Source organism: Leptopilina heterotoma, unplaced genomic scaffold (assembly GCF_015476425.1).
Source record: "Leptopilina heterotoma isolate Lh14 unplaced genomic scaffold, ASM1547642v1 Lhet_22, whole genome shotgun sequence".
Taxonomy (NCBI): domain Eukaryota; kingdom Metazoa; phylum Arthropoda; class Insecta; order Hymenoptera; family Figitidae; genus Leptopilina; species Leptopilina heterotoma.
The window spans coordinates 716,478-735,029 of NW_025110937.1; the positions used below are offsets into that span (position 1 = coordinate 716,478).

At 26.4% G+C, this 18,552-nt stretch overlaps 3 protein-coding genes across 6 annotated transcripts in view; 2 read left to right on the forward strand and 1 right to left on the reverse strand.

The window, feature by feature from the left end:
* Positions 1 to 89: 89 nt before the first annotated feature.
* On the forward strand, positions 90 to 9,334 carry LOC122502025 (eukaryotic initiation factor 4A). Of its 3 annotated transcripts, XR_006301600.1 has the most exons (8): positions 890 to 1,042; positions 2,123 to 2,243; positions 3,658 to 3,805; positions 3,913 to 4,022; positions 5,504 to 5,779; positions 6,115 to 6,566; positions 6,700 to 6,901; positions 7,810 to 9,334. XR_006301600.1 is itself a non-coding variant. In XM_043611871.1 (7 exons), exons 1-7 carry the CDS (start codon positions 220 to 222, stop codon positions 6,842 to 6,844), a joined length of 1,275 nt encoding a protein of 424 aa, XP_043467806.1. In that variant the 5' UTR covers positions 90 to 219; the 3' UTR covers positions 6,845 to 9,334. The 3 variants fall into 3 exon arrangements, 2 of the variants coding, with proteins under 2 accessions (XP_043467806.1, XP_043467805.1); XM_043611871.1 differs by lacking the exon at positions 890 to 1,042 and adding an exon at positions 90 to 242 and having other exon boundaries at positions 6,700 to 9,334; XM_043611870.1 differs by having other exon boundaries at positions 6,700 to 9,334.
* Positions 9,335 to 10,326: 992 nt separating this feature from the next.
* The window catches only part of LOC122502045 (ankyrin repeat domain-containing protein 6), a 208,774-nt gene continuing 200,548 nt past the window's right edge, over positions 10,327 to 18,552 (forward strand). The window contains exons 1-2 of one of the 2 annotated variants that reach the window (XM_043611913.1): positions 10,327 to 10,814; positions 11,706 to 11,932. The gene's annotated coding sequence lies outside the window, so the exon portion shown is untranslated. The remainder of the gene's footprint in view (positions 10,815 to 11,705; positions 11,933 to 18,552) is intronic. The other variant, XM_043611914.1, reaches the window with a different exon arrangement.
* The window catches only part of LOC122502053 (protein pinocchio), a 65,350-nt gene continuing 58,973 nt past the window's right edge, over positions 12,176 to 18,552 (reverse strand). Inside the window, exons 3-5 of the mRNA XM_043611923.1 lie at positions 18,003 to 18,134; positions 16,192 to 16,321; positions 12,176 to 14,111 (exon numbers count right to left, since the gene is read on the reverse strand). Coding sequence (XP_043467858.1) covers positions 14,001 to 14,111; positions 16,192 to 16,321; positions 18,003 to 18,134 — 373 coding nt within the window. The 3' untranslated portion in view covers positions 12,176 to 14,000. The remainder of the gene's footprint in view (positions 14,112 to 16,191; positions 16,322 to 18,002; positions 18,135 to 18,552) is intronic.

The window sequence follows — 18,552 nt, forward strand, 5'->3', positions numbered from 1 at the left end:
GGGAAAATTTGCAAATTTCTCACAAAAACAAAAGTGAATATTAAAAAATAAACTTTAAAAATTAACCTTAAATTCGGAAGAATAGAAAATTTTTCCCAAACCAAAGAAATTAAAGGCGGCCAGAAGGTGCGATTTTAGCGCTATCTGACGACAACTACATAATTCTCCTCGTGACGCACCAGGATATCAGCCTTTCCGCCGTGCAACTGTGAGTGGAACATGTCGTATACGCCTGAACGTAGGTAAGTTCGAATTTTTAAAAGTGTTCCTTTTCAAAAAATACCAAAAACAATCCATCCAAGGTATGCCTAATCGTTTATCGTTCAGTGTGTTCCATTAAAATTTTCCAACTCCATCTGGTGCATGACATTTTTCAGGAAAAATCATTCGGCATCTGACGACTGCATGGTTCTCTTGCTGACAACATGGCGTGCTCTCTCGCTCTTTTTTGTCACATCTACCATTATTTTTTTCCAATTGGAAAAAAGAATTTACCAAATTTTCCAAGAAAATTCTTACCCCCTCTCTGCAAACCTTTAATTTTCAAATATCAAGAAAAAATTTCAATTTTTATCTTTCAATCACGGAATTCTTTTGACTTTTCCGTTTGTAACACGTGCTAGTTCTACTCCGTTTTTCCACTGCCCCCAATCATTTTACCTTGAGCAATTCACAAGAGTTTCGCTTCTCTTTTTCTTTTCGTTTTTCTTCTTCTTTTTTTTTTTTGCAAAGAAAATTACGTAATATTTTTGTGTGCATTTTAAAACGAGAGAAATTTATTTGACCTCTTGAGTATATCGTTGGAATTTCCTGGTGGTGTTCATTGTGTGCTTTTTTCCCCACCCTAAAAATTTTATTTCCCCACTTTGAGGGATTTTGAGAAAACGGCGTGTGTTTAACACCCTCACGGCCATGCTCTCTCGTGAGTCACTGTCAATCGAGTGAACCTCGACCACTCATTAACACATTTATAACTTTATTTGGTTGGATATATTTTTTTCGTCTTTCCAACTTCAATGTCATCCACTTCAGAAGATAAGGGGTAATAATAAAAGTTTTGAAAGTGTTTTTTTCGGAATAAAATAACTGTACTCGGTTTTCCTCATAGCGTTCTGAAGTTTTTCCTCGTTTTTCGAAGGATTTCAAGTGTGGAATTTATAATCTTGTGCTTGAAAGAAGGAGAATGTTCTTTGTCATACGTTTCATTTGTGCGAATCAGAGAAATATTTTTAGTGAATCGAAACTTTGTGCTAGGAAGAAAACTTTTCCTTTACTTTTTTTCCTTTTTTCCTGATTTTTTTTTTTTGTGAGAGAAATTTTCAGTGTCGTTTTTGTTTGTGCGTCATCACAAACACCGAGTTTGTCAAAATTGACTCGTCATTAGTAAATTTTCCTCTTTTTTGAAAAGAGATCTTCGTTTCTCTTCATAATTTTTTTTATAAATAATTCGTTTCTTTTACTATTATAATATTTTAATATATTTAAATAAAAATAACAAATTTTTTTTTGAAATAAATTTTCACTTTTGCTCAGGTTATAAGTGTTTGGGTTTTGGTAGAGAACGGATAATTTGTAAATATTAGAATTTCGTGTAATAATAATAATTTTCCGTTGGGGAAGACGAAGAATTAGATAAACATTCGGAAGAAATTGTATTTTCGTTAGTTTTGAATAAAAGGAAATTTTTATTTACTCCTCCGGTGGAAGTGTTGGAAACATTTTGAGTTATATTTGAATAAAAATTACAGTAGGTAACGATTTTTGACGAGATAGCATCAAAGTTAATAGTTCCTTCCTGTAGGAAATATTTTATTTTCAAATGCAGCTTTAATTTAATTTCAAAAATACGAAAATATTCTTTTTCTAAACTCGAGTCTTTTTTAATTTTTAATTGCAACGCAAACGATTGTTTTACTTAATATCAAATTTAATTAATTAATTCAGTAATTTAGTAAATTTTAATAATTTGAAGACATTTTCAATATTTCTGACATTTTCCTGACACGAAACGTACATTATCGCAAATTTAATTTTTTGACCTTTTTAATAATTATTTTAATTCTGTCCATAACTGGAGCGTTTTGGGGGCGTAATTTGTAATCGATTTTCATAAATGTTGCAGAAACGAAGACCAATGGGGTGGCGATTCTAATAATGGCCCGAGTGAATCGAATGAACAACCGGTCTACGATGGACCTCCGGGAATGGAACCGGAGGGAATCATCGATTCCAATTGGGATATCGTAAGTTGTTTTTGCAATTATTTTTTTTTTAAATAAATTTTATAAACAATGTTTTTCTTCTAGAGCCTTGAATTGTTTAAACTTGTGTGTTAAATTTAGAGGAATGTTTCCTTGACAAGTGAGTGTCTACTGATAAATTCAAGTGTCAAACAATCTTGATTTAGATTATATTTAATTTACTATTATTTGTTTTAAATTGTTCGCTAAGTTTAACATTTTTGATTATTTAGATTGAAAAAAAGAGTATTTTAAATTTACAAATTAAAATACAAAAAAAAATTCATCGCCATTATTAATTATTAATTTAATTAATTTAAAAAGAATTTAAATTGTTCGCTAAGTTTAACATTTAGATTTATTTAGATTGAAAAAAAGAGTATTTTAAATTTACAAATTAAAATAAAAGAAAATCCATCGCCCTTATTAATTATTAATTTAAAAAAACAGAATACTGAAAAAAATACTTTACATTTAAAATTTAAAGGTGGTTTAAGATTTGAAGTTTGTTCGAAAATAAAATTTATTCGTAAATAAAATTATCTTGAGGAAATAAAATAATTTTGAATGAAAATAAAAATTTTGAATAAAAGGGAAAATTTGACTTTATCTTTGAGGAACAATCGTGATTTAGTTCGGATGTTCAGTTTCCTTGAAGGATTACTGTAATTCCAAGTACAGTACTTTGAGTTTAATTGTAGGACAGACAGGTAATTGCTTGCCATTTACCTGAGCATAGTTTCGAAACTTTTCCAAATAGCTCGAATACATGTTCACTTTTGTGTAAAGTGACTTAGAAGTCTTACTATTGTTTCAGGGGATTAACGCCCATATACCTCTTTTGTATATTTTAGAGATTTTCTTTGATTCTTCGATTGTTAAAATTTTATTTAGAAATATATAATGAATAACCCTTTTTCAGGTTATTAAAAATACATTTTCTTTCCATCATTGAATTTTTAAAAAGTACTTTTAAATTGATTTTCAGAGCTCAGATTGTCACCTTTTTTCAATTTTCAATGTTATCCCCTATTTCGATCATTTTCACCAATTTTGTAATTTTTTTTTTTTAACATTTTTAATTTAGAAATTATTCTAGATTTAATTAATTTAAAAATTTAGTTTCCAAAAATTTTCATTAAATTCCATTTTAATAAAATCTAATTAGTTTGTTTTTTATATTGATTTTATTTTGTTTTTGATCTTTATTTCTATTTGTTTTTAAATTTTATTTATTTTTAATTTCAATTTAATTATTTTAATTTATAATCATCTAATAAATTAAATAACCAATAAGTTACTCCCCCGATTGTTTCGGTTTTAATTCTCTAAATTTCAAGTAAAATAAAATTTTTTTCGATTTTCGGATTAAATTGTCAAAATAAATTTCTAAATTGGATTTTCTATTTCCGTTTAGGTTGTCGATAATTTCGACGATATGAGCTTGAAGGAAGAACTCCTTCGTGGTATTTATGCTTATGGTTTTGAGAAGCCTTCGGCAATTCAACAGCGAGCCATCTTGCCCTGCGTCAAGGGACACGATGTAATTGCTCAAGCTCAATCAGGTAAATTTTAAATTTTCAAAAAGAAATTTTTTTTTTTTAAAAAAGAAAAAAAGAAACGTAAATTTATTCGAATTTTAATTAATTCGAAAAACTATTTTAAATTTCAGGAACTGGCAAGACTGCTACTTTTTCCATTTCAATTCTGCAACAAATCGATACCAGTGTTACTGAGTGTCAAGCCTTGATTCTTGCTCCAACTCGTGAGCTTGCTCAGCAGGTAACCATTTAAATTTTTTTTCTTTTAATTAAAATTCTCATTAGTTCTATTTAAAGTTAAATAATTTAAACTATTTAAATAATTGTTTCATATTTACGGTTTATAAATTGAAATTTACTTTTAGTTTATTAGTTTCTATTTTTAGGATTTTATCAATTTTTGCAGGCTTCGTACTCATCTACTAAAACCTACTACTTTTTACTACTTTTTTACGATTTGCTACTATTTAGATACTTTTCTTTAGATTTATTTGATTAAAAGCAATTTTTTTCTTTTTGAGAATTTACACTTCTTGAAATTCGCTAATAGTTGAAAAAAAAATATTCTCAAAACATTTGAATGTTTAAGAAACAATCTCAATTAGTTGAAAATAATTGAAAAAATTTTAGTAAAATTTTTTGAAACAATTCAATTATTTTCGTTAAAATAATAAAACTCATCGCAGGATTTCAATAAGTTTTCATACAATTTAAAATAAATTACTTAAAAAATGCAATTATTTTTAATAAAATTTTTTAACGAATTTTACGAAAAACAATAAAATTCTTTGAAACGATTCAATTATTTTCAAAAAATTTGCAAAATTCAATTATTTTCAATAACTACTATTTCAATAAAAAATTTCCCAGAAGAATGCAAATATTTTTAAAAATAGTACAATTCTCACAAGAATTCAATTATTTAAACATTTTTTTTTATAAAATTCTTCTCAATGAATTCAATTATTTTCATAAATAACAAAACTCATCACAAAATTTAAATTATTATTAATACAATTTTAATCGAATTTCTCGAAAATCTGCTATTTTAATAAAATATTTCCAGAAGAATGCAAATATTTTTAAAAATAGTACAATTCTCACAAGAATTCAATTATTTAAACTTTTTTTTTATAAAATTCTTCTTAATGAATTCAATTATTTTAATGAATAACAAAACTCGTCACAGAATTTCAACTATTTTTAATACAATTTTAATCGAATTTCTCGAAAATCTACAATTTTAATAAAAGATTTCCAGAAGAATGCAAATATTTTTAAAAATAGTACAATTCTCACAAGAATTCAATTATTTAAACTTTTTTTTTATAAAATTCTTCTTAATGAATTCAATTATTTTAATGAATAACAAAACTCGTCACAGAATTTCAACTATTTTTAATACAATTTTAATCGAATTTCTCGAAGATCTACTATTTTAAATAAAGAATTTCCAGAAGAATTAAATTATTTTCATAAATAGTACAATTTTTACAAGAATTCAATTATTTTAATAAATAATAAAAGTCATTGTAGTTTTTTATTTAAAAAAAATTGTCCAAATTTAATTTTTCGAAAGCTACTTTTTCACTACTTTTTTCTAGTTTCTACTTTTTTAAAATTAATTATCGAGTTCGAAGCCTTAGGTAGAGAAAAATTTTAATTTAAATAAATTGTTTATTGTATTAATTATTAATTGTTTCTGTTTTTTTTTAAATTTAGATTCAGAAAGTGGTGATTGCTCTTGGTGACTTTATGCATGTTCAATGCCATGCATGTATCGGAGGAACGAATGTTCGCGAAGACATTCGCAAATTGGAACTCGGTGTCCATGTTGTTGTGGGAACACCCGGAAGGGTTTCCGACATGATTAACAGACGGGCTTTGCGCGCTAATAAAATTAAGCTATTCGTTCTCGATGAAGCTGACGAAATGTTGTCACGTGGATTTAAGGAACAAATTCATGAAGTGTTTAAATTATTGCCATCCGAAGTGCAGGTACAAAAAAAAATGATTAATTAAAATTATAAATTCTTTTTACGAGACAAAGTTTTGTGAAAAATTTCACCAAAATTCTCGTTGTATTCGAAATCGAATAATTTATTCGATTTCGAATACAACAAGAATTTGGGAAAATTATGTTAATTAACGTAAAATAAAGATTTTGCGTTAATTTATTCGATTTCGAATTCATTAATTAATTTAAGTCTATGGAGTAATTAAGGGACTAATTAAAGTCTATGGAGTAATTAACGGATAAGTCTGTAGAGTAATTAATTAATTATTAATTTAGGTCTATGGAGTAATTAACGAAACTAATTATTTTTTTACAGGTTATTTTGTTGTCTGCTACAATGCCACAGGATGTATTGGAAGTGTCGAAATGCTTTATGAGACGTCCAATTAGTATTCTTGTGAAGAAGGAAGAATTGACACTTGAGGGTATCAAGCAATTTTTCGTTTACGTTGAACGTGAAGATTGGAAATTGGAGACATTGTGCGATTTGTACGATACGTTGAGCATTACGCAGGCCGTAATTTTCTGCAATACGCGTCGCAAGGTCGATTGGCTTACCGAAAATATGCACAATCGTGATTTTACCGTGTCAGCAATGCACGGCGATATGGAGCAACGTGAACGTGATGTGATTATGAGACAATTCAGAACAGGCTCATCGCGAGTTTTAATTACCACTGATCTTTTGGCTCGTGGTATTGACGTGCAACAAGTTTCATTGGTCATTAATTATGATCTTCCTTCAAATCGAGAAAACTACATTCATCGGTAAGTTTCGAAAAAATTCACCAAATTTACAAAATTTATTCAATTAAAAAAATTGAAACTAGAAAAATAGAACTAAATTCGAAAAAGTAGTAAAAAGTAGAAAAAGGACTAAAATTCGATAAATTGATTTCAGAATTGGACGTGGTGGTCGTTTCGGCCGTAAAGGTGTGGCCATCAATTTTGTCACGGCAGATGACAAGAGAACGTTAAAAGACATCGAACATTTCTACAATACGCGCATCGAGGAAATGCCAATGAATGTCGCCGACTTGATCTAAATCGACCGCCGACAATTTAAAGGCCATTTGTATTACAAAAAAAAGAATATTAAAACAGTAAGTGACTAAAAAAAAAGAAGCTCTCAGCTGATCTCTCATGGTGTGTGAGTATATAGAGAGTGAATCGGTGATTCATATCGCTCGTGTAACGCGATCTGAGAAAATTTCACGGATTCTCACTTTCGTTTCTTATAATAGGAAATAACGAAACAGTGATTTGCCTTGTTGTTCAAACAACAAAACGACGAACACTGCTAATTAATACCATCGATATAATATCTTTAAACAAAAAAAAAAAAAAATACAACATTCATATTATATAGTTATTAATATTAATTCTTATTATTAATAATTCTTTAACACTGGCTACAATCCCGACGGCGTTATAAAAACGTTTGAAAAGCGCGGCCCTTCGCGGCTGCCTTTTGCAGCGTTTCCAATATGGGTTCAGGAGATTGTAATTTTACTCTCTCCTCGCAATCCTTTTTTTTCATTTTGACGAATTTCTTTATTTTTCGAATAATTCTAAAAAGCCCCGTACTTCCGTTTTGGATTCGATCCATGACAGCGGAAGATGCGCTTATTGTATACTTGAATTCGCGATCGACGCTCGATTATTTTTTTTCGATACTTTTATTACCAAGATTGCGACACGTTTGTCTAAGCAGAGGTTTAGTTGGATATTGGAGAGGATATTTCAATCATAAACGTTGTCGAAGGAGAATATTACTCCAATTAGTAGGTTTATTATAAATTTTTGCAAATTTTATTAAGTTATTTCTCTTTTTTTTCTATCCGCTCTTCCATTTCCACAAAAACTCTGACTCGATTAAACACGTGAAAAAAAAAATTCAATGATATTTGTATCTCTCTTATTTATTATTCAAAAACTTTTTTTTTTTCTTGATGATAAATTTAATCGTATTTGGAAAACAATTTTAAAGTCTCTTATTTTGTATTTACAGGCATTTTTAATGACGGTCCAGGAAGGTATTTTTTGGAAATAAAGACCGGAATCACAAAACCGAAATATTTTAATTAAATTCACCCTTCTAACTCCTGGCCCATTTTTTTCAAGAGAAAAAACACCAATGGATTTTGTTCGGTTCTTTTTTTTACACAATATTATTTATTTTTGAAAGACAAAGACGCTTTAAATTTGAAATCGTCGCGTTATAAAAAATTAGTCTTGGTTTTTAAATAAGAAATAAAATAGAGAGATAAAAATATCAAAATCGCTGTCACATTAAGGCCAATTGTTTTTGTAAACGTACACACACATTTTATTAATTTACGTGTGTCAAGTCTTTAATTTATGTTATTTTTTTTTATAATAATGCTGTTCTCGCGGGACGGAACATTCTCATTTGGAAATGTAACGTCGAAAGCGTCGACTTGATCAATAAAAATAAATCTCGATCATTTTACACAAAGTTTAAATTTTTTCACTTCAAAAATAATTGTTCAATCTTTTTTTTCTTTAAGAAAAAAGACTGAAAAATGTTCCTTAACATTTTTTTTAATTAACTAGTAGTCACAATTTGAAATTGTTTAGAAAGAAAAATTTACGTGTTTTTTTTTATAAATTTTTTTCTCTTCATCGACTTTTGTGTAAATTTAAAAAAATCTTGATCGTAGTATCTAAGTCGATGCTTCCGAGTGGATTGTAAATCTTGTATTTCTTCATCTGGGATAGGAACAATTCTGTAGCTATAAATGTACACACGAAAAAAAAAACATTTCGCACATCCGCGTCGTGTTCCCAAAAAATAAAAGCCGAGAAATTATACCAATGTAGTTCAGAAATGTTTGTACACACGTAGAACTTTGAAACTTTACAAATATACACGTGAATCTGATTTTTGATTTTGCATAATGTCAATTTAAATTAAAAAGACTCAATTTAGAGGATTTATTTTTTGAATGAAAATTTTTTTTTTACTTGGTTTTTAAATTCATCAGAATCATGAAGTTTATTTGTTTCTTCTGAAGACATTGACATAATCCGCAGTGTTGAAAAAGACTCAGATTCCCAATTAATAAAAAAAAAATTCGCTGCCCAGGCAAACAAATTTTGAAAAATAAAAATAATTGCTAGGTTTTTAATTTTTAACGCGCTTTTAGTTAATTGAAAGTACAGTTTTAATTATACTGGTTTATTTAATCAATTTTTGTCCGCCTAAAATAAAAATGTAATTATATTGGCGTGACTAAAATATAAAAAAAAATGAAACTACGATACGAACGATTTTTTTTTTATAAAATCGGAAAAACAACAAATTTTTTGTATGAGCTTGGGAGCAGCGTGTGTGTTTAACATCGTTGTAAGCTTATGTCCAGAACTCCAGTGACTACATGTAAATTAACTCGGAAAGTATTGGACATTAAGTGTTTGCTATGTTTTTACACCTTTTACTGACTGTTAATTGAACGTGTATATTCCGAATAATGTAGGCCAATAATGTGCGAATAAATATTTATTCATGAAAATTTTATGTTTTCTTTGTGTATTTTAATTAATTTTTTTTTACTTACTTGGGGAAGCGAAATTAGAGGAAAAATTCGTGAATTAAAAGGACTTACAAATTTTGAATTCTTGACTTCCACGTCGAAGTTTTCACAGAGACTGAAAAAATAGTTGCCAATTAGGTTTTTATAAATTTAGAACATTTTTAATTAATTAATTTGATTAATTTTATCCATTTTATCGTTAGCAACTAAATTTTTGAGGTTATGTTGACAATACTGTAAATATTTGGAAAGTGCAAAAATCTTTTTATTTATAACAATAACAATTGAGATAAGTAATAAATCAAACTTTTCAAATAATATCATTTAGTACAATAGTGTAAATCGTGTAAATTTATCAATAATTACCTCAATAATTAATGTGTGGAACTTTTCGTTTCCGCTTCCTCTCGATTGTTTAATTTTACTTACAGGAAAACAAATATAATTCACTATTTTATATAAATAATCAGTTAATATCACACTGTTTAAATAAATAACTTTGCCCGGTTCGGTTAACACTAAATAATATTAACAATTCCGTAACAATTTTTTTTCCGAAAAAAACCGTTTGGAAATGGAATGAGATCAACAATTAATAATTAATAACCGTTAAAAGAGCAACAATTGTAGAAAAATCTATTTCAATAGAAGGTGCGTTGTGATTCGGTGAAAAAGGAGCACTTTGCTGCAGACAGCCAATCAGAAATGTGATAACATAAAATTTTCCGGCGCCATTTAAAACTGTGCTTTTATATTGTTTTTTTCTCAATTAAAATCAATTACAAATTCAATATTACTTAATTAATGATAAAAATAAGTTATTTTTGTTATAATACCAAAAGGAATTGGTAAGTATACTGTAATTAAATAATTAAAAATCGTTTTTTTAACAAAAGTGGTAAATTTGAATTTGCAAAAATGAAAATTCACCTAGTAGCCAATCAGAGCATTTCTTCTATCCTCCCACTTGTGCCCCACAGATTTCTGGGAAATTCAGTGTAACGGAAAACGGCAGTATTTTCGCGCGACAATGGTGATTAGTTTAGTGAAAAAAAATCAGTTTTACGCGAATTAATAACGATTGTTTATGAAAATAATAGTTATCAAAAGGGTATTGAGTGTATTATTGAAAAATATTCATGTGCCAAAGTGAATTACGAAGGGGAAAGTTGGTAAACATGGAAAAACCGGGGACAGTGTCTTCTTAGAATCTGTACGTGCTGTACTATTTTCATTTTTCGGAGAAATGGGAAATCGTTTTTGTTTTATTACTAAATATTCTAATGTTTTCCTTGGGATTTGTTTCTACTTTATTGTTTGTGCAATATCAACCATGTGAATATTAAAAAAAGCAGTTGCCACAGTTGCTAATTTGCCATGGAGTTGTATACTGGCTAGTAGCAAAAATGGCGCGACCGGCATTGGGCAGGTCACCTAGTGCATCTTCCACAAGGAATAGGTAATATTTTCCTTTCCTTTTAATATTATTTGTACATTTTTTACCCGCAATTGATATTCGCATATGGGAATATTGTCGATTCTGCTAATTATTAATACTTATTTTTCGGTTTTGACAATAATATACGAACATAACCTCAAAATGTATTCATAACAAAGGCCGAATATTCATATTTATTTTCCAACTTTTTGTGCTTTTTTCGATATAGAACATATAGAATTTACAAATTAGACAAATCTTGTTATAATCCTTCTTTTTTCCTTTTTGGAAATAATTTTTCCATTTGAAAAATTAAATAAAAGAAAAAATATTGAAAATGAACAATTTTTTATTTTATAGTTATTTTATTTTCAAATATATAATATATACAGTAAAATATAAATAATAATTAGGAAAATTAGTTAAATAATAAGTAGGAAAATATTAAATAAAAATTTTAAATATAAATAATAAATTTGTAATATTTTGCCTACTCCGAATGAGTGTAAAAAATAATCACACTCAGAGTAACTATGACATAGCTAGTCACAGATCAAATAAGTTCTGATCAGAACGATCAGTCCTTAAAAAATTTTGATCTCGGGCTATTTTTGATCATCACTGTGTGATTGTTGGTTGAAGTATACCACAACGAAAATATACCAAACCATTGTGTTGTACTTTGCTTAACCTCGAAATTTAGTCCCACTACTAGCTGACTGGTTGAGCAATTCGTACATAGACAAGACACCAGAATTAAATGTACATAAAATATGTTTCTGTCGGAGGAATTTTTTTTCTTGTTTTAAATTATTAGATAATTGTCATTATTACAAATTTATTATTTATCATATTTTTTATTAGCAAAATAAATTTTTTTTAATTTGTGTTTACATTTTTCTTTTTTTTCAGATGCTGTTCTTGAAAATGATTGCTAAAAAAGTGAAATATTTGCAATTCACTTTTGGAAATTGTGGGGATAAGTGAATTCGATAGAAAGGATTAAAAGTGAGTGTGTGTGTGTGTGGAAGATTTACATAGTGATTTATTATTCAAAATAATTCCAATCTTCAGGGAAAAGTGCGATGGAGTGGCACCAACGTGGGATTCATCGACCGGTGAGTCGTTTTGTTTATAAGGTAAAAATTTATTTTATATTTAATAATTCCTTCCGTGTTACCACTACTTATAAAATATTTTATTGAAATAGTAGTATTTCAAAATTCTTAAGGATTTTGAGTTCTGGCCTCGAATTTAAAAAATAGTTTGCAATTTAATTCAATTTCTTTTTGGAATAAAAAATTTAAAAATTAATTTGAATAGGAACTTTTTTTTTGTACTAAGGATAGAAAAATGGTTAGAAAATGAAGAAAAAATCAAAATTCTGTCGCTATTTGATAAGTATATCGTTTATTAAGCCCATATCTTTCAACATTAAGAACATAAATAATAATTTTGAACTTTAAATAAAAATTACATAATAATTGAGATTTTCCAATGCATTACTATTATAATGTAATACTTTTGAAAATTTTCTAATGCATTTTCTTTCGATAATATTAACTTAAGAAAAAATGGGGATGAAATTACAATGATAGCAAAATGATATAATAATGATAATATTCATAACAGTCATTATTTTGCCACAGTCATAAATGCTATTTTCATTTTCCAATGAGCAAAAATTTATTTCACATAATCGTTGTTGCTAAAGACAGTTTTTATCTATTCTTTTTCAATCTTAATTTTTTTTCCATACCGGACATACAAGACGTATCCTGAAAAAATTTTTTTACATTTCTTTTTTGTTTCAATCGCAGTTGTATAAAATATATTTTCAATTATTCTTTTCTGTAGGAAAAAATATGGATTTGTTTCTGTTTTTTCAAGTCTTGAATATTTTTTAAATAGAGAATTAGTTGAGCTTTTTTATTTGTGATAACATAATCTTTGGATACGACCTGTTTTTGTCCGCTTTTTCTTTTTTAATACATCACGAGTATTTACACTAATTTTATGTACAAATTAGCGTAATAATTATTTATTTATCTTAACTAATTTTATTAAATTAGAAACGTACCATTACTTTTTTGAACATTTCGCAAAAATTTCCAAAATAATCGAAAGGAAATTCTGTCTTTTGTGTATAAAGAAAAATTCAAAACGTAACGAGACTAATTTTTTTTTGCAAGTAGACCCTGGTTTTTCGCTTTCCACAAATTTTTGAGAAATTGGCTAATTTTTTTCTTAAACCAGAGTTACTTACAGTAATTTTTTTTTACTAAAGAGAAGCAACACCCGAACAAAAACAATTTAAAGGCAGTCTTAACGTTCTTTCCATTTTTTTATTTCTTATTCGCACTCAAGAATAGAATGTCTAAAAAGATTTTTGAATTTCAAATCAAAAGTTACTTATCACCATAAATTTTTAATTCTAAATTTTAAGACATTTCGATCGGTTTATAATTTAATTGATTTCTGTATTTGACACGTTTTTATTCTCACGTTTAGATTAATTAATAGGGAGGATGAAATTCGTTTATAGTAGGCGATAAGCTTCTTTTACTGCTATGTGGGTTCCTAATTTGTTTTAACATTGAACTTCAGTTTTTAATTTGTTACATTAATTAATTAATTAATTAAATTAATATTCACTTAATTCAATTAATTCAATTAATATTATAGACATTTAGTTAAAAAGCAATATTTTGCTAACATTTTTACTCCGATTTTTAGACATCCATATTTTTTTTGCGTATAGAAATTAATTAATTCAATTTTGCCTCCTCGAGAGGAAGCTTTGTGTTTTCTTTTTTCTATAATGATGATAATATACAAGGGAGTTGATGAAAGTGAAAAAGGAACTCGCATAGCTCATTTGGCCTTTTTTTCGATGATCTTATTTTTTGTTTCAGAAATAATTTTGCTTAGGTGCTAAAGAAAGGATTTTATTTACGCTGATCCTCAAGTTCAGTTTTCCTATAAATTGTGAGTTGGATCATCACGTCGCTTATTCCTCCTTGTCATTCGTTCAAAATATTTCTCTCTCTCTCTCAAACACACACACACATTTTTCAAGAATCTTCATTCAGTCGTCTCGAATTCATTCGATGGTGGATTTTTTTTTTCTCTTGATGAATGATAACTCTAAATGGCTGGTGATGGTTAAGTCTTGTGCACAGTTGTGATGTCGTTTTGAATACGTGTTCACGATGTTGCTCGAAGTTTTTCCAAAGCAGGAACAAGAGATTCGTCTAGAGATGGACCACAGCTCAGTCCACATTCTCCAATCCAAATTGCTTTTGCTCTTGCGTGAGACTGTAAATAAAGAGAGGGAGACAATTTGTTAGTATTTTCAGGAAAAAATAGTTGAAGAGAAAAGAAATTGATTTTAATTTGAATTAATTAATTTAATTATTCAATTTTAATTTAATTAATTTAATTAATTTAATTTTAATTTTTAAAAATTTTTTTTTCTTGAAAAAATCTTGACGAGAAAAATAGGAGTTCAAAGTTAGATAGTAACAGGGTTGCCACAAAAATTTAATTTTCTTTTTCCCGGATTTCCAGAGGAAATTTTGACTTTTTCCCTGAACCTAAAGAATATTCTGTGATTAACTCTAAAAATTAATACATCAATCATTTTAATTTTATTAAATAAGAAACGCACCATTATTTTTGAACATTTCGCAAAAATTTTCAAAAAATTGAAAAAAAAATGGCGAATTAATTAAAACAGTAATCATTTTATTTAAAATAAATATTTAATTATATAAATTGGAAGAAACTTTTTCAAAAAAATTAATTCTACAGAATTTTTTAGTTAAAAGTATGAAAAATTTCAATTTTCAAAGATTTTAATTTGAAACCTTTTCAAACTTCAATTATTTCTAAAAATTCACGCTATAATAATTTTCATATTCAATTATTGTCTAAAACTTTGACCGAAATTCATTTTTAGATCAATTTTTATTAGAAAATTCAACAAGAATTTAATTATTTAAATACAAAAATAAATAATTTATTGAACAGTTGAATGTCTCTTGAAATTCAATTCTCATAAAGAATTTTATCAACAAATTTTTAAGTAATTGAATTCTTTGTACGATTTTTAATATAATTTTTAAGAATTCTTCATTTTTTGAGTAATTTGATTAAAATTGTATTAAAAATAATTGAAATTCTACTATGAGTTTTATTTTTTATGAAAATTGAATTTCTAAAAAGAAATTTATTATTATTATAAAAATAATTGAATTTGTGTAAAAAAATTGATTTTTAAGAGAATAATTGAATTTATAGCGAAGAAATTTATAAAAAACATTTGTAAATAATTGAATTCCTGTAAAATTTTTATTATTTATATGAAATGTTTGCGTAGCATTTAAAAATTTTTTTTTAAATAATTGAATTCTTTTGGAAACTTTTATTAAAACAGCAGATAATAAAAATCGTTGAATTGAGGAAAATTTTTGAAAATATAATTGAATTTTTGCAATCATTTGTAACTTCTTCAAAATAATTTTTTTTTATTGTTTTTAACTAAAATTCTTCCATTATACAATTAATTTTTAAATGTTTAAGTAAAATTATTCATTAAATGATTTATAAGTAATAATTTTATAATAATTCTCCAAGAATTAAGTTATTTAAAAAGAAATTATTGTCAGAAATAGAAAAAATTGGGGGTTTTGTATTAGAATTCGTGATAATTTCCTAAATTTATTGAGACAAACAAAAAAGACAGAAAAATTCAGAATTTTCCTATGAATTCTAAAAATTTAATTTTGTCCAGTACTTTTTATAAAAATCCCTGACTTTTCCCTAATTTCCCTGACCAATTCTACACTGAAAAAAAATTTAATTGATTCAAATAACCGATTAATTGACTATTATCAATTAAATATTTACTTGAATCAAATAATATTTATTGAATTCAATTAAATATTTTCTTGATTCAAATAATATTTATTGGATTCCATTAAATATTTTCTTGATTCAAATAATATTTATTGGATTCAATTAAATATTTTCTTGATTCAAATAATATTTATTGGATTCAATTAAATGGTATTTGAAGTTTGAACCAATAATTTCAGTATTTGAAGAAAATATGAACAGAATCATTATTTTAATTGACTCCAATAAATATTATTTGATTCAATTAAATATTTAATTGATAATAGTCAATTAATCGGTTATTTGAATCAAATAAATTTTTTTCAGTGTACTTTTCCTAAGTTTTTCCTGAATTTCCTGACCTGTGGCAACCTTGCAATACTGTGATCACCATATATTTAATTTAGCTTTCGTATATGTATGTAGACTGAAATTATTTCGCGTGCCAAACCATTCGATCGGCTTCTAAAGGTCAAAGAATAAATATGTCGACCCTTACCATAGTAAGGTCACGTTTCCACGTCGAATGGCAATGTCCATCACACATTGGACACGGTCTTTGAAGTGAGTAGCCACCACATTCGCTACAATCCAGAGAAACATGATCTTCACTCCACGAGACACCGCACCTATAAATAAATAAACAATATTTTATATAATGCGCCTACATAAACTCAAGGTTCAATCTACAATTTAATAACGTTCCTTTTTCTTCAAAAATTATTTCCCGACAATTGAAAAATTTTCCACAATTTTTTCATTTCATTTTCAAATTGAAATTCGTTTTTATTGTTTCCAGAGAATTTCAAGTACGTAATATACTTTAATCGTTAAATAAGATTTATCTTTCTCGATAAAAAAAAAAAAAATAAAAATTGCTCCCATTTTCCAGTGATTATAATTTAAAATGAAAAGTGAATAATTATTTAATTTCTGATTCATTGGATTTTAAATTCTTTTTTCTCTCTCTCTTCAAATTGGTTAAAATTAAAGTTAAATCTTTAACAACGAAAATACTAGTTTCAATTGTCTCGCTCTGGATCTCACCGGATTCTATTGTCCTGTCTCGTGTGGGTTTGAATTGTGCAATTCATCTGTTCACATTCATGTTTATATAGATCTCAATACATATTTCGCGATCTGGGACACTCACTTTCTGGAGCATAAATCTTTTTTTTTTTTTTTTTTGCTGTTTTATTGATATTAGAGAACAAAAAAATTATTGCAAAATTTATAACAATTGATTGAAGGGGAAAAATCGATTATTTTGTCCTTAAATTTCTTTTGGCTGTTTGAAATTTCTATAAATAGTAAAAAATAATAGAAATTAATTAATAAACTTAATTTATTAATTTCTCCTCAAATTTCTTTTGACTGATTGAAATTTCTATGAAGTTAAAAATAATCTTAAGAAATTAATTAATAAATTTAATTTATTAATTTCTCTTTAAATTTCTTTTGGCTGAGTGAAATTTCTATTATAGTGGAAAATAATTTAAAGAAATTAATTAACAAACCTCATTTTTTATTAATAATTTATTTATTAATTTTATGAATTATTAATTATTTATCAATAATTTATTATTAATTAAATTATTATTATTAATCTAATTTGATAATAAAATAATTTACTATATTCAGATCAAAAGAAGTATTTATTTGTTAATTTTTCTATTATTAACTTTGAGCTCAAATTAAAAAAAAAACAATTCTCACTAAGAATTATTAATTAATTATTATTAAAATGTCGAAATAACTGATTTCTAGTTACTTTCGCTCTTGCGACTTTTTCTCTGATTGATTTTCCTCAAATGAATTACAGAAATATGTTAATTTTTTAAAAGAATTTTTTCTCTTATGAAATGTTAATTTCAATGACAGAGAGAGAAAAAAGAATGCCATCTGAATTTTTTTTTAATATATTTTTTGTAAAAAAAAAGAAAGGAAAAAAAAATTCTTTAAGAATGTGCAATATTTTATGTATTACAAGAAATTCAACTTTTGTATATTTGCCGAGTATTATATCAATGACTCGACTTTGCAATTTTTTTTTCTTCATTGTTACATGATGTTGCGTATATGAGAATTTTTTTTTTATGATTTATTGACTTTGAATGACGTTGGGAGCAATTTCAGTATTATAGTTTAAACTTTCTTTTATATCAAGAGAAACGAAATCAATGATTTTTATTCTGAAAGATAGTATTTTAATTTTTGACAAGAAAATATTATAATTATTATTTTTAATTATTAAAATGAAATCAAGAAATTTAAAAATAAAATTTCAATGTTTAAAAAAAATTTACTTACGTAAAACAAGAATTCAGTTGGGCTCGAAGTTCCTCAATCGTGAGAATTGTATCCTGATATTGTGGATGCGATTCCGACAAACTTTCGTCGTTGCTTCCACACAAACTGTGACACGATAAGGACACATTGCTCCTGAAATCAAATAATTATTTAATATTATTAACTTTATTATTATTCATTAAAATTTATGACAATATTTATTAATTAAATGAATACAATTATAATATTAAATAAAATTAATAAATACAAAAAATACAATTATATTTAATAATTACATTCAATAATTATAAATATTAATTATATTTTTTAGTAAACATAATTATTAAATATAATTATTAAATACAATTAATAAATATATTTACTGATTATATTTATTAATTAAACAAATAATTATTAATTGAATACTTAAAATAAATTCAAATAAGAAAAACTTTCCAATTTATTCGAAATATCAGAAAAGAATTTCCACCCAAGTTCTTTAAATTCACGAACATTTGAAAATCACGTGAAACTGACAAAAAACGCGTGATCAGTATTAATTTAATGACAA